This window comes from Chrysochloris asiatica, unplaced genomic scaffold (genome assembly GCF_000296735.1).
Source record: "Chrysochloris asiatica unplaced genomic scaffold, ChrAsi1.0 scaffold00062, whole genome shotgun sequence".
NCBI classification, from domain to species: Eukaryota; Metazoa; Chordata; class Mammalia; order Afrosoricida; family Chrysochloridae; genus Chrysochloris; species Chrysochloris asiatica.
Window position 1 is genome coordinate 15,884,245 of NW_006408580.1, and position 16,149 is coordinate 15,900,393.

Here is a 16,149-nt window from a genome sequence, read left to right on the forward strand (position 1 = left end):
GAGTGTAAAATGTATATTCTCCCATATAAACTATCACTCAATTCACAATAAAAACAACAACAAAATCAACTGACAATACATGTATGTTGTTGCCGTTGTTGTTGTTGTTAAGTGCCATCTAGTTGGTTCCAATCCATAGTAACCCTGGATAGGGTATCCAAGGAGCAGCTGGTAAATTTAATCCACCAACTTTATGGTTCAAACTGACTTTACAATCTAGTGCTTATCCTACAGTGCCACACCAGGACTCCATACACATATGAGTTCACTTCTACTTTTTGGTGTCCCCAGGTTTACTGAAAATACTACAGCATAGTAGAAAGATTTAAACAGCTCCACATGGTGTTTTGAAATTCATCTCAACTGTGGGTTGAGTGACCTGCAGGTTGGCTAGACTTCCAAAGTCCAAGAACTTCAGAATTTTCTTAGTGTCAGGATCTACTTTAATGATCCAGAGCTGAGACCTTAGGAACATAATTCTCTCTCCTTTCTATCTCCTCCTCCTATAGCTTGATGGTTTTATCTCTCAACCGGCCCCTGTGAACCTGCTTCATCAGACGTGTGATATAACTGCAATCTTATTGAGGAGCTTCTTACTAGGAATAATGGCAGTTTCTTTGCACAGCCACCCACTTGTTGGTGTGGAAGTCGTTGCCCAGGCAAATGTAATACTTTTCAATGATTACCTAAGCCACCTTCTTCAAATTTTGGTGCAAACACAGCCTGACCCAGAGCCTCTCCTTGAGGGTTGCAGGCCAAGGATAGCTGTGGATGGTGAAAAATTGTGGGGATGGGAACCTTGGGCCAAAACACCTACCATGTTTCTACAGGTTCTAGATAATTATACTCCATTGCTTAATATACAGATCATTATACCAGTACCATGCTGCTTTTATTACTGTAGCTTTGCAGTATACTTTGAGATCAGACAGTGTGAGTCATTCCTATTTTGTTCTTTCTAAAGATTGCTTTACCTATTCAGGATCCCTCTCAGCTCTTTATAAATTTGATGATTGGCTTTTTCATGTTTGCAAAGAAGGCTGTCAGAATTTTGATGGGATTTCCACTGAATCTAGAGATTGAGTTCAATAATATTGATATTTTAACAATATAAAATCTCCCAGCCCAAAAACACAGAATATTCTCACATTTACTTGTTGTTAGGTGTCATCGAGTCAGTTCCAACTCATAGCAACCCTATGCACAATAGAGTGAAACACTGCTGGTCCTGTGCCAGCCTCACAATTGTTGTTATGTTTGAACTCATTGTTGCTGCCACTTTGTCAATCCATCTCATTGGGGGGTCTTTCTCTTTTTGCTGACCCTCCACCTTATCATGCATAATGTCTGTCTTGAGGGACTGGTCCCACTTGATAACATGTTTGAAGTACAAGAGACAAAGTCTCACCATCCTGGCTTCTAAGGAGTATTCTGACTATACTTCTTCCATCACAGATTTGGTTGGTATTTTGGCAGTCTATGGTACTTTTAATATTCTTCTCCAACACCATAACTCTAATACACTGAGTCTTCTACGGTCTTCCTTATTCATTGTCCAACTTTCACATGCAGATGAGGCAAATGAAAGCACTGTGACTTGGGTCAAGTTCACCTTACTTCTCAAACTGTTTATCACAATAAAAACTTTTTTTTTTTTTTAAAGGAAGGTCCTGCACCCCTGTTCAAGATCATAGTAAGACACAAGCCTCCACTGACAGATGGGTGGTGTCTGTGCATGAGGCACATTGACCAGGAAGTGAAGACAGGTCTCCTGCATGGAAGGCAAGAGTCCTCATCTTGTGGGTCTGCTTGTGGGGAACCTTGCCAACAACATTGAGGGTGAGGATGTGTGGAGAGTGCATTAGAGAACTAAGGAGTTCTGTATTTATGAGTAGATAAGCACAGCTATCACTCTACATTGTATAATTCATGTTCCCTGTGGTTGGTAAATAAACACCTCAAACTCAAGAAGCAGAAGCAGTAGGAATGTTTAATCCTCATAGGTTCAGCTCTGGATGTCTTAGCTTCTCACAGGGACATATACAGCAGTGACTATATTGAGATAAGAGCCAACACATGCTTGGTCAGAAACACCCTGGTGCATAACCATTGTGAATAGTCAGTCATTTGTTAATGAGAGAGTCGATTCCATCTTTTATGAGAAATCACAATTTTGTGACTGAAATGATGTATATCTAGGGAAATTTCCCCTTCAAAAACTCCATCTAGTACATGCGTGACCAGTGAGATGCATACTAAGGAAAATAATTCATAGAGATAGAGCAGTTAAAAGCTTCTGTGGGGATCCTTCAGGACTGGTTTGTGTGTGAGTCTCTTAGAGGATTGTTTTACCACTACAGATCTGTTCAATTAGTATAGGTCTGGAGAGTATCTTAACATAGGTTTCTCCTAGGGAGAGATATTCTTTTACATTTTACTGTATTTATTTTATTTATATGTTTATGTTATTGTATAGGTAAAACATATGCATGTTAAGCAATTCAAACCATATAAAATAAAAATAAAGTCTCCCTCCCAACTCTATCCTTCAGCATCCAAGTAGCCCTGCTTAGAAGCGACAACTACTACTAGATTCTTGTGTATCAAAAGGGTTGCTTTGGAGCCAGGAACTAAGGTATGCTTCTCATACATTCTGTGAGATTAGCAGTAACCAGGAAGTATACGAAGGAGCCCTGGTAGTACAGGGGGCTACATGTTGGGCTGCTAACTGCAAGGTGAGTAATTTGAGTCTACCAGGTGCTACATGGGAGAAAGATGAGACTTTCTGCTCCCACAAAGATTTACAGTCCAGGAAACTCTATGCAGGGTGGCTGTAAGTCAGAATCAATTCAACAGCACACCACCACCACCACCACCACCAGGAAATATATAGGCTTCATCTTCACAGCCATGTGGAACTCAGATTTTAAAAGCCCCAAGGCCCCTGGAGTTGCTCTTTGAAATACTAAGCTGGCAACCTTCACATTGGATTGACATTTTTCTGCCAAAGTGAAATATTAGAAAAATAACCACATCTTTCCCATGTTCTGAGAATACTATTCGGTCCGGATTTTGTTGCTTTCTTCAGACTTTGTGGTGATAATCCCCAAAGATGCTAGTCATCATAATGACTGTATTCAGGGCATTCAAAGGGATAATTCTGACATGCTTTTAACACAGACTCACAGAATGAAAAGCATCAGCCAAAACGATCTCTCTTATTGTAGTAATGGGAAATTGTGCACTCAAGAGACCAGTTAGCTATTTAATAGCAGGGCCGTAAAATATCCTAAATTTGTGGCCCAATTGGTGTTCCCTTTGAGCAGAAGAGAGGTTTGTTTTCACTGGGTAAATGTATCTGTGGGTAATTCAAGAGAGAGTTAGGCGATGTGGAGAAATTAGAACCTTTTCACATCATGGAAAGGCTATACCATTTTACATGGTGGGAATGTAAAATGGTGTGGCCACTGTGGAAAAGAGTTTACTGGTTCCTAAAAAAGTTAAACATATGATTACCATAAAATAATTCAATTCAACTCCCAGATATGCCCCAAATAATGAAAAAGAGATACTCAGGCAAGCATATGTACATATGTTCCTAGTGATACTGTTCACAGTAGGCAAAATATATAAACAGTTCAAATGTCCATCAACAGATAAATGTATAAGCAATTGTGGTATACACGCACGATGGAATATCATTTCCCCATAAAAAGGAATGGATTATTAATGCATGCTATAACATGGATGAACCTTGAATACATTATGCTAAGTGAAAAACACCAGACACAGAAGACTACCCATTGTATGATTTCATTTATACGGAATGTCTAGAATAGGTAAGTCCCGAGAGACCGAATAAAATGTGGTGACCAGGGGCTGGTAGAAAAGGTGAATGGGAATGACTGCTTAATGGGTACAGGTTTCCATTTTGGAGAGTGGAAATGTCTGAGAACCTTATGAGGTGGTGATTGGACAACATTGTGAATGTACTAAATGCCACTGAGCTTTTAACCTTAAATTACTAATTTTATTTTATATGAATTTCACCGCAATAAAAATAAGTGGTAGAAGGATTCCCTACCTTCGGAGTAGCTGCCTGAAGGTGCATTCCGAATTTTGCTGCACTCATCATGATGGAGTGTAGGATATTGTTCCCATCCCCAATCCAGCTGAGGGTGAGGCCTTTCAGAGACCCATAGTGTTCCTGCAAGGCAAGAGATGAAGGAGATTCAATCTAGGAGGAAATCCACTTATGTGCAATAAGAACTAGGGTTAAAATAAAGGAAACCATTTTCATCTCAATTTTAATGTCTTCTTGGAATGAACAAACTACTATTTATTTTGGCATTATACTCAGAATTTTTTTTAAAAAATGCACAATCAGAAAAACAATAGTAAAGTAACTTAATATCTTCAACCAAGACATTGTATGAACTAATATGGAAACTCATATTTTCATATCTTTCAAATCTGAATCTTAATTTTCTTCATTTATTAAACAAGTCGAGTACCACCAATGTCTAGACATTGTTATTGGTCATGGAGATAAAATATTGAACAAAGGAGAATTATTATCAAATGTAAACAGAGTTTACATTCTTTGGTATAAGAAATGGGAGTTTACATTCTTCGTTATAAGAAATGGGAAGTAGAATGCACCTGGCACTGAGTATGTTCCCATTTATATAAAGCTTATAAACATGCACAGTGATACTCTTGATTGTGTACTACAAGTATACATTCATGCTTGAGAATTATAAATACAATTGCAAACATCAGGATGATAATTTCTTGCTGGTAGGAAATGGGGCCAAGGAGAGTTACACAGCTAACTTCAAGTGCATTTATAATATTTTATTTAGAAACAGCAAAATATTCCAAAGTAATTACTCCATCATGTTCAGATTTGACAAAACTATGTAATGGACATATGGGTGTTTAACTAGTCTTGAAATATCTGTAAGTTTATGTATTTTATATATTTCTAAAGATAAGATTTATTTTTTTTAAAAAAAGAATGTTTAAGCAATTGGAAGAGAGATCACAGAATTACCAGGTGTCTAAACTAGGATTTCAATCCAGATCCATCTGATTTACAGCCCTGTTCTTAATAAGCTGCTATTTATTCATTCAACTCCTAGTTTGAGTACCTCCTATATCGAAGGCATTGTGCAAGGCCCTGCAAGGCACACTATGATGAATAGGGCAGCTCACTGTCTCTCAAGGAATTTATAATCTAGTAATGATAAAGCCCAGGGAGAAGCATTAAATTATCTGCTATGTACTTAAAGCCACACCCACAAAACGCTACTTGGTATGTGACATCCTTGTATCAGCCTCTCTGGATGGATCATATCCCCATGTCTGAAGAAATTAATTTTCGATTTAACCTCACATTTTCATGTGTGTAGCTTATTCGAATGGAGAGAACAATGAGTCTATCCTGTTTGCTCTGTCTCGCCAGCATCATCTATACACACAGAAAGCAGGGCTGTTAAGATTTCACATGATTAGACCTTGCAGATTGGCTGTGGCAAAGCAAACGAGGGCAATCTTTCTAAATTATCCAAGTTCTTAATTTGGGAGAATATGGCTAAAGTTGAGCCCCAATTCTATAAATTCTGCATGTTCTTAACCTTAGTCTTAAATAATCACTTTATTAAAATGAAAGAAAGTGCCCTCCTCTTCTAAAAATGGTTTACTACAGGCAGTCACTGGATTATGAATGTCTGAAGGACAGTACCAACTTGCCTTTGAATGTTATGTAAATTTGCCCTTACTTTGAAAACAATCGAATCAACCTCTTCACAATCACCATCACTTGAATTAAGTAAAACTTTTAAATCATTGAAAAGGCCATTCCTGTTAGGACTGACCTACATATTCTTAAAGACACAGTTAGGAATGGATCGCATTTGTAAACTGAGGGCTGCCTATAACTGACAATTTTGAATACTCAAAGTACACTCCACTCATCTTCACCCCCAAGCCACAGACCCTGACATATGTAAGCTCACATAAGGCTTTCCCATGCTGTATTGTCATCTATTGTGTTAAATATGGAACCAAAAAGCAAAGGGATTGAAAGAACAACAGATGAGAGAGGGATTAAAAGTAGTTAGGATCAGAATTGAGAGTAGAAGGACTTTATAGTCTGTTTTCAACAATGCCCTGTTTTCTCTGGATATCTAGTGTGCACACATATGCTATAATTCTTTGTCTGGATCATATTTGAAACCAAAACAAAACACCAATACCATTATTTCAGAAAAATGGTTCCATTTAAATCTAGTCTGGAGCTACTTGATGATTTTGCTCTTGTATAAGACAAAGAAATCAACCAACCTGGAGCGTGAGGTAATCAGCCAGGATCTGAATAGGATGGTACAAATCTGATAGCCCATTGACAATTGGAATGGTTGCTTCTTTAGCCAGGGTGTCCAGATCTGACTGTTTATACACTCGTGCCAACACTGCATCTGTCATGCTAGACAACACTCTATGGCAAACCAAAAAAAGATCATCCAAGTTAATTATACTTTTTAATTCTTCCTTTAATATGGGATCTTAAACAGTAATGAGAGATGTTAACAAATCAGAATTTTTACAGTTACTGTTTAAGAACCTATCACTATGACAGATTTAAAAGTAAATGTCTAACATACAGTCATTATGAAAGCCAGATGCTGTTCCAACTATTTCTTGTCCAGGGATATTACTCTTTATTTTTTTATTTTTTTTTCAGAGATGAGAAAGAAATTGTGGACCCATTAGATGTGACTCCCTTAAAAGATAAAAGACCAAAAATGAGACAGAGAAACATTAATGTGGTTAGTCTTCTTTTACATCATCTCATAGAAAAAAAACACACTTTCATTATAAAGTGGAAGACACCCCCCAAACCTCCCTTCAAAGAGAACCTGCCTGGAAGAGTGCTGGTAGCTGACAGCCTCCAGCTGTGGCAACTTCAGTCCTTCCCTGGAGCATTCCTGCTCAAGTCTGCTCCTCTAACCAAAGGCTCAGAGCCTGGGGCAGCTCCTAACCAATGATTCAGCACTGTGGGGATCCTACAGCTGGAACGTTCCTGCCTGACATGGGACTTCACTAATGGGCAGGCTTTGCTCTGTGACTCCCTATCAGCCTTTCCCCATCAGATCCTCACTGCTTGTTTTGCTGTTTATATTCTCAACAATAACAAAATAAATAACATCACATTTTTTTAAGTTTATGTTCTTGCCATTACAACACATTGCCTCAAACCCACTGACAATAAAATTTTGGAAGGGAAGTCTTCAGTCTAGATTTTAAAGTCTCTCCACATGTAAGAGTGAGGGTGGTCCCTCAGCACAAGCAAAAATGATTGGAGATCATGGTTGTAGAGGGTTTACCTTTAATTGATAGGAAGAACCCCAGCTATTTGTGGTCCCACTTTCTTCAAGATTTGAATGTGAATCCCTTTTCTAGTACAGATGTGTTGTACTGGTGCATCACATAAGGGGGCCTCAAAAAGTTCATGAAAAAATGCCATTGTCTTTTAATTTCAGACTTTCCATGAATTTCTTTGGCGATCCCTCATACTATAAGAATGTAGGCTTGTAACTATCATGGGAAAGTAACGCACATGAAAGCAGATATCCCATTAAAGGCTATACTATTGATTCCCTATTTTAGATGAATTGGTTAATTTGATGCTACCTAAAATTCTTTGAGAAACAGATAGGCAGGGGATATTTGACCTCAGAAGCCATAATTCAGACTCCTTTAAACTTGCATCAATTCCTAAAGTGTGTGCACAGAGGCTAACAAAATCTGACTTAATAATTATTGTTGGTCTTCTAGAGTCTTATTGTTAGAAAGGCAGATTGGACTTCCGTTATAGCCTAGGCTATCCTATTGGATCATAGGATACCAATCTCCTATGGTTTTCACGTATAGTTAAGTAGGTTTATCACCTATAAAAGCTCAAAATCATAAATAAAAAAAAAAAAAGGACCAGGCTTACTTTTCAGATAGAGATTGGTAGAATCCCTGAGACTATGGTCTTAAAACAGCCTTCAAGGCTGGAACTGAACTCATCTCCATGGCTCAACTTTCATCCAAACAATAGAGCCATAAGGTGAACAATAACAGCAGGAAGGCATGCACTCCTTAGAACAATCAACCATAAGATATTAGAAGGGTGGCCTATGCCCAGGGACAATGCTCAGAAGACAGAAAGGGATGGGGAAGAAGGTCCAAATGTAAACACAGGGAACACGTGGGGTGAGTGCTGTTACATTGTGAGGATTTAACTCAACGTTATAAAACAAAATGTGTATGCTTTGCTGAATGGAAACCCAATTTTCTCAGTAAACTTTCACCCAAATTGTAATAAAAACTGGGGGTGGGGTGGGGTGGGGTGGAGTTTCCATAGCAAAGTAGGCAACAGAGCAAACTTGCATATGTTTGCTCTGTTTATAATGTCAAGTTGATGTCCCTGGAACCTCTGTGGTGTAATTCCATGGGCTAGTGCATGGTCTTCTTTATTGAGATTGCGAGCACCTCCCAGAACAGAGGTTCTTTCTTTACCTTGGTTAAATACTATTATTCATTGATGGAACTTTAAATATCCCAGACACGAAAGCCTACCTATTGGGAGATTAAATCAGATGTTCTGATGGTGAGATCTAGACAACAATATTTTTAAGCTCCCCAAGTTATTCCAATATGAAGACAAGGTTGAGAACCATTGTTTTAGAAAACAGTGCATGAAAGGAGGTAGTTGGAGAGGGGAATACTCTGCTGCTAGGTGGAACAAGGGATCAGTGTAGAGGAGAAAAGTCTTAGCAAATTTTGAAACTGAATTCTACAAAAAAAGTAAGGAATATACTATATTGGAAGAAATAATTAGAACTTGTAAGCTTATTAAAGAAGTGTTTCCTTACCACTCCATCACTACCAAGAACAGTTCCAGGATGATAGCTGTAGCTGTAGTCTTATCTATGATAAATAATTGTAAACATCCCCAGGGAGCATGTTTTGGTCTTTAATACGATTCTTTACAAAAATGGAACCAAGAACCATTGGAAAATAGTCAATTTCATGTTTTTGGACCAAATAAAAACAGAGGAGGTCTAGAACATACTGTTGCTGCCAGAAAGCAAAATAGATTTTTAAATTGGCAGGGGCAAAAAAAATAAAATATAATTTTTGAAAATTGGCCATAACAATGCTAAAAGGAAAAACAAAAGTCAACCTGCAAGGCTCTCATTTGTCAAATTGTGATCATTTAAATTAAAATTCTCAAAGGAAACACATGCTTGGAAAAGGCCATGATGCTCATAAGAAGAGTTAACATACAGAAAACATACCAAAATATAATGGTAATACCATAGAAAGATGAATTAAAGGTTTAACTTAATCTATTAAACAAGTAGAAAGGTGTTGATGGATATTTTGTTTCTGTTCTGATGCTATAGATAAGTACCATTTTAATCTGTCCAGACCAAAAAGAATTTTGGGTCTGCACAGATTAAAATGGCACTCAAGCCAAATAGTCCTAGGAAATAATAGGAACTATACCAGTCAATGTGTGGTGCTGGAGTCTTGGTGTGACAATATAGGATAAAGTACTGGACCACAAGGTTGGCTTGAACTACAAGGTCAGAGGTTCAAACCTACCAGCTGCTCCTCAGAAACCCTATACAGGGTCACTATGAGTCAGAACCTAGTCGACAGCACTTAACAACAACATCAGCAATGGTGTGGTACTATAGGATAAATACTGGACTGTTAAACACTACATTGGTAATTCAAACCCATCAGTCACTCTCAGAAACCCTATACCGGGTTCTATGAGCCAGTACCAACTTGAGTCACACAACAACAACAATACCGTGAATGGACAGGTACCATTAGCATTTGTGATCCTACGTAACAATGAAGAAGAAAAGGAGTCCAAAAGTTAATCGGTATCAGTTGCCATACACACTTTCCAATTGTTGCTGTTGTTAGTAGGTGTTATCAAGTCAGTACAGACTCATAGTGACCTTATTTACAACAGAGCACAACACTGCACCAAAGTCACAATCATTGCTATGCTCAAGTCCATTGCTGCTGCCACTGTGCCAATCCATTTTGTTGGAGGTCTTCCTCTTTTACTTTGACCTTCCACTTTTCTAATTAGAAACAGGATATAGTCATTTATTCCAAAATGATAAATTAGTTAACCATCCTGAAAGAGAAATCTAAAATTTTAGACTCAGTTTCTCATCTCTCTGGGAATGAAATCTCTGGATGACACAACTAAATAAGACAATGCCAATAAGAAAGGTGCTTGTTTTAAAATATTGAAACCAGGCCAGATTAATATATTATAAAATATTAAAAGAGGTTAAGGACTACAAGATATTAAAAACAACAAACAAACAAAACTTAAAAAACACCTCGTATTTTCATTTCTTAAAATATCAGATTTTATATGAAAGACAAGATTAAAGAGCCCTGATGGCATAATTGTTAATAGCTCAGCTGCTAACTGAAAGGTTGGCTGTTTGAATCCACTCTTCAAGAAGAAAGATCTGGCTTCTGCAAAGATTACAATCTGATTCTGTAAAGATTATAGCCTATGAAGCTATATGGGGCAGTCCAACTCTGTCACATGGGGTCACCACTACCACCACCAAGTCGACATAATAAATCTTCCCAAAGATGTCCGTGTCCTAATCCTCAGAACTGTGAATATGTAATCTTACATGGCAAATGGGATGCAGGTATGATTAAATTCAGGATGTGGAAATGGGGAGATTATCATGGTGTGGGAGTTATGCTATCATAATAGTCGTGAAAGAGAGACAGGAGGTCAGTGATTTGAGATGTTATAGAGCTAGGCTGCTGACTTTGAAGATGGAAGAAGGGAGTCACAACTAAAAGATGGATAAGAAAGAGATTCTCTCCTAACTTTCCAAAGGAACAAAGCTCATGAACCCATTTTAGACTCCTGATCTTCAGAGCTGAAAGATAATAAATTTGTATTGCTTCAAGCTACTAAATTCATGGTGATTTGTTACAGCAACAATAGTAAATGAATGCAGATCTCATGACAAAAAGTGAAGACTATGTGATTAAAATAAAGGCCAGACATTTAATTAACACTGAATTTAATACCCAATGCCCAAAAGGAAACCAAAGTTAAGAGGTCAACACTCTAGAATCTACAGCCACGAGAGGATCTGCATTTTTCTTTCCAGTCTGATAATAATGTATAAATCCTGAAACGGCATTAAAAATGGTCTCTTGTATAATTCATGTAATCCAGGGTCATGCTAAAATAAGAATAAAAGTAAGGAGAATTTTTAAAAATTAAATATATTATATATTGTTGCCAAAATGATAATCAGCTCTCTAATCAATGTGGTATTTTGAGTCATTTTTTTTCCCCCTTTTCAAAGTATTTACAGCATTCAAGCAAATCTGAAATGCTAGGCTACAGAGTATCTTAAGTGTTTAAAAGCATCTGATTACGTTTGCAATCAATGTTTAAATTGTTGAGACTTGTTTTGCTCATTAAATATGTATTTAATTTATTGGTTGTATAAGTAGTATTTGAATGTTTAGAACATACATCAGGATCACCAAGAGAGCTTGTTTAAAGCACAGGTCAGGTGGGTGGACCCCACCCATAGGGTTTCTGCTCCAGAAGGTCTGGGATGGAGACTGAGACTTTGCATTTCTGACAAGCTCCCAGATAATGCTGGTACTACTGTTAGTGTAGTGGTTACGAATTGGGCTGCTAATCTCAAGGTCAGCAGTCCAAAACTACCAGCTGTTTCGTGGGAGAAAGAGGAGGCTTTCTGCTCCCGTAAAGATTTACAGCCTCGGAAACCCTGTACAGGCTCGCTGTGAGTGGGAACTGACTCCACGGCACACCACTACCACCACTGTTGGTTTAGGGGCTGCACTTCCAGAGCCACTTATTTATCTATTTATTTAAAAGTTTTATTGTAAATTTACTGATGATAAACAGACAAGATCATCAGCCTTACTTTCAACCAATCATATGTTTTGTTTCATCTCAATAATTGCACTCCCCTCCCTGTAACCACTTTGACCCTGCTTCTACCCTGTGGTCTTATTTTTTTATGTCTTATTTTTCACAAAAGAACAAATAAAAAATATTTTATATATACATACAAAACAAAAAATATAAATATTCTTTTAAATGTCCAAAGGAAACAGTTTGCCAGCCAGCCACCTGCCCAAAGGCACACAACCTTTTTCAGTCCATAGGCCTACCATACTCAGCTGCTCTCTTTATGCCATTGTCTCTGCCACCATCCCTGGGTAAGATCTCATGTTCCACTCATGCTCGTCCCTCTTAAAAGTCCTAGGCTTCTATGTTCCTGAAATGAAAGATTAACTACGCCCCCCTTTCAGTTATACTTATAAAATTACAGTTGTGAAGATCATGATTAACCCTGATAATAATTAATCACAATTTAATAATAAAATCCTGTCACTATCATCCACCACCCCCTTTTACCAGATCCATCTGGAAAAGAAAAAACTCTGCAGTGGGAATTCTACCTTATCTCCTCATTCTGAAACTAAGCACACTAATGAAACTTGTAAACCAGCCCCTTTGTGCCTTTATAGCCCCCCATTTTTGGTAGCCAATGTCTAAGTTACCCATCCCTACCAACCCAGTGTACGGAGGAGGCAAACTTGATCCTCAATATGAAGAATTCTTCCATTTCTGTTGGAATTTTGAGCAACTGAATCCATAAGCAAAGGTCCTGTTCATCAAATTGTAGCTATTTACATTCACAGTATCAAACTTTTAAAATCTTTATCTGATTGAGTTCTATCCAGCTAGCCATCCAAGCCATGTCAAATGGGTACTATCTGCAAGTTTTAGCATTTTTTCATGGCTCCCCCACTTAAGATCAGCTGGCTGCTTCACACTCACTCAGCTCTAACGCCCAGTGTCTAGGTCAGTGTCCATGGGCTTGGGAGATCATGCATGTCCCTAAACTTCAGACCAGCCAGAACTTCCCCTTCTCTCTTTCATCTAAAGTTCAACAGATATCAATGGAACATGTACAAACTCAACCCATATCTTCATTGCTGCATTTCCCACTTCTACTCACAAGTAGACAAGGGTGGTCACCAGCAAGTATGCTAGACTGCTCATGGGTTCATTTTGAGTTTCAGTTTTAGGGGGTTTTCCCTGATGGGTTGACTTTTCTAGCCTTGATGGCTCCAAGGCAAACAGCTTGCTTGATATTCTAACAGCCTAATTGTCTGCTTTTTCTCTGTTGGTCTTTCTTTCAAAAAGTATCTTCTGTTCTTCTAGCTGTTCCAGGTTGTCCTGTGTGTCTTTTCAAATGAGAATGTCTCATGTCAGAAGGTTCTGGGTGGCGATCAGGATTCTACCTTAGACCACATACTCCACAAAGACTTAACAAGAAGCTTATTTCCTAGTTTGTTGAGTGTTTTGATCAAGAATGGGTGTTGGATTTTGTCAAATGCCTCTCCTGCATCAATCAATATAATCATGTGGCCCTTTTCTTCTTTTTAAAATTTATATGGTGGATTACATTGATTGTTTTTCTGATATTGAACCATCCTTTCATCTATGTTATGAATCCCACTTGGTCATGATGTACTATTATTTTGATATGTTCTTGAATTCTATTGGCTAGGATTTTGTTGGTAATTTTTGCATCTATGTTCATGATGGATATTGGTCTATAATTTTCGGTTTTAGTGATGTGCTTCCCTGGTTTTCGTATGAGGATTATTCTTGCTTCATAAAATATATTTGGGAGTTTTCAATTCTTTCCTATATTCTGGAATACTTTGAGTAACATTAGTGTCTGCTCTTCTCTGAATGTTTGGCAAAATTTACTAGTAAAGCTATTTGGGCCTGGAATTTTTTGTTGTTGTTGGGAGTTTTCTGATAACCTGATTGATTTCTTCTTTTGTTATAGGTCTGTTCAAGTTTTCTACTTCACTCTGTGTAAATTCAGGTAGGTCATGTTTTTCTAAAAATCTATACAATTCCTCTAGATTTTCAAATTTGTTGGAATTCAACTCTTCATAATATTCTGTTATTATCCGTTTTATTTCCATTGTATCTGTTGTGACGTCAACCATGTGATTTCTTATGTGTGTTAGTTGTGACTTCTCCCTCTTTTCTTTTGTCAGCTTTGCCAATGGTTTGTCAATTTTATTAATCCTTTCAAAGAATCAGCTTCTTGTCTTGTTGATTCTTTCTATTGTTCTTCTGTTTTTTATTTCATTTATTTCTGGAAAGTGACTTATTTAGAGGAATGTTTGTTATTTAATATTTAGAGGAATGCCAATTATTTGATAAATTAAAATTGAACTACAGGACTTCCGGTTTTTGTGGGCAACAGAGACAGCCAGATAGGAAAGGTTCCATGTGAGAGGGATTGAAAACTCACAGAAGCTGTACTGTCAGAATAACACCAAAGCTCTGGATCTACCATAAGGTCCAGGACGTCAGTTTCCCGCACTCTCAAGTGAAAAAAATCATGATATAACAGAAAATACTGCAAGTTAGGAATCTCTGGACACAGGACTCCCTCTATGGCCACTCCTCCCGGGCAGAGTTCAGAGTCCGGGGCTACAGCTAGACTGGCACAGGGAACCAGCGCTAAAAGCAGTGCAGAGACATTTGCTAAAAGAGGTGCGGGAGAGCCTACACATTACACATTTTTTCCTTCTCTTCCCTGTCACGCCTTTATTGCCCAGCCCAGACGCCTTCAGGCAGGTGGGTGTGCACCCCCCCTCAAAAAAAAAGTCCAGCGCTGACCTCACAGTTTTCCCGTGGTACAGAGAGAAGGAGCTTTGCAGCTACTTATGAAATCATCCTGGGGATCTCAGCCCTAAAATTCACTTGTGCGGGACCCTTGGTGGCTGTGTGCAGTGGAGTCAGTTCTGGCTCCTGGCGACCCTGAGTGGGGTTTCTGAGGTTGTGGGTCATTTGGGAGCAGAGTGCCTTGACTTTCTCCCGTGGAACAGCTGATTGTTTCGAGATTCTGACCTTACGGTTCACAGCCCAATTTGTGGCCACTGCGCTACCGGAGCTTCTTGTGCAGGACCCTTACCCAGGCCTATATAGCAAGAAAAAAGCAGGCACATCAGGCCTGACAGACAAACCATAGAACAATCTGTAAAACCCCAACATAAAAGGATACAACTACCTCAATAATTACACTGTGCACATGTAAATACCTAACTGACCTTCAGAGACAAAAATAGTGGACAATCTTTCTCCCATTGACTTCTTACTATGTATCCATGCACCTCCACGGTGGTGACTAGAAGAGGAACCTGAGCAAGCGGACACTCCCACCCACTGCTGGAGGCTTCTACCATGCACACACACTGTCTGTGGACACTCAGCCACAGTGTTATTTTGTTTCAAAGTGGTTTTTGTCTCTGCTTTTATATTGCTTCTGCTATATAAAATGTGTTCCTTTTGATAAAAATGTGGTCCTTTTGCATACACATCTTTCCTGGAGGTGGGAGCTTTCTCTCCCTCTATTACCCAAGAAGAAACAGCAATCGTGGCCATATAGCCAAGCTACAAGCATACCCCATAATATTCCACCATTGAGACAAGAGCCAATAACAGTTGCTAAGCATTACATGAGAAAGGGGAAACCTATCTCCTGATCACATCCACCAGGAGACACCCAGTAAGGTTAATAATACAACAAACATCCATTTAAGCATTTAAAAAAATACATAACTACTGGAAATGACAAACAAAAGATCTCAAACACAGCAAACAATTTCAAAACATGTCCAAAACCAGGAAGGAGTAACTGAGACAAATGTGCTCCCCAGAAGAGGAAGAGCAGGTTTTGGATTTGCCTGAGAAAGAATTCAGAGGAATGATATGGAAAAAAACTCAAATGCTCTGAAAAGGGGTGGAGGAAAACAAGGAAGAAGTCAGAAAATTACTACAAGAGCAATCAAACCAGATTGATACAGCAATGGAAACAATTCAAAACCTGCAAAAAAGAGGTCCAGGTGATTAAGAATAAAATACCAGAAATTGACAATACATTGAAAGGGGAAAGGAGCACAATAGAAAAGATGGAATCCAGAACTAGCAAGCTGGAAGACAAATTT

General features: G+C 38.4%; 1 protein-coding gene across 1 annotated transcript in view; it reads right to left on the bottom strand.

The window, feature by feature from the left end:
- Nucleotides 1-16,149, bottom strand: part of OTC (ornithine carbamoyltransferase) — a 138,625-nt gene that overhangs the window by 46,652 nt on the left and 75,824 nt on the right. The window contains exons 5-6 of the mRNA XM_006864278.1: nucleotides 6,349-6,502; nucleotides 4,085-4,207 (exon numbers count right to left, since the gene is read on the bottom strand). Of these exons, the coding sequence (XP_006864340.1) occupies nucleotides 4,085-4,207; nucleotides 6,349-6,502 (277 nt within the window). The remainder of the gene's footprint in view (nucleotides 1-4,084; nucleotides 4,208-6,348; nucleotides 6,503-16,149) is intronic.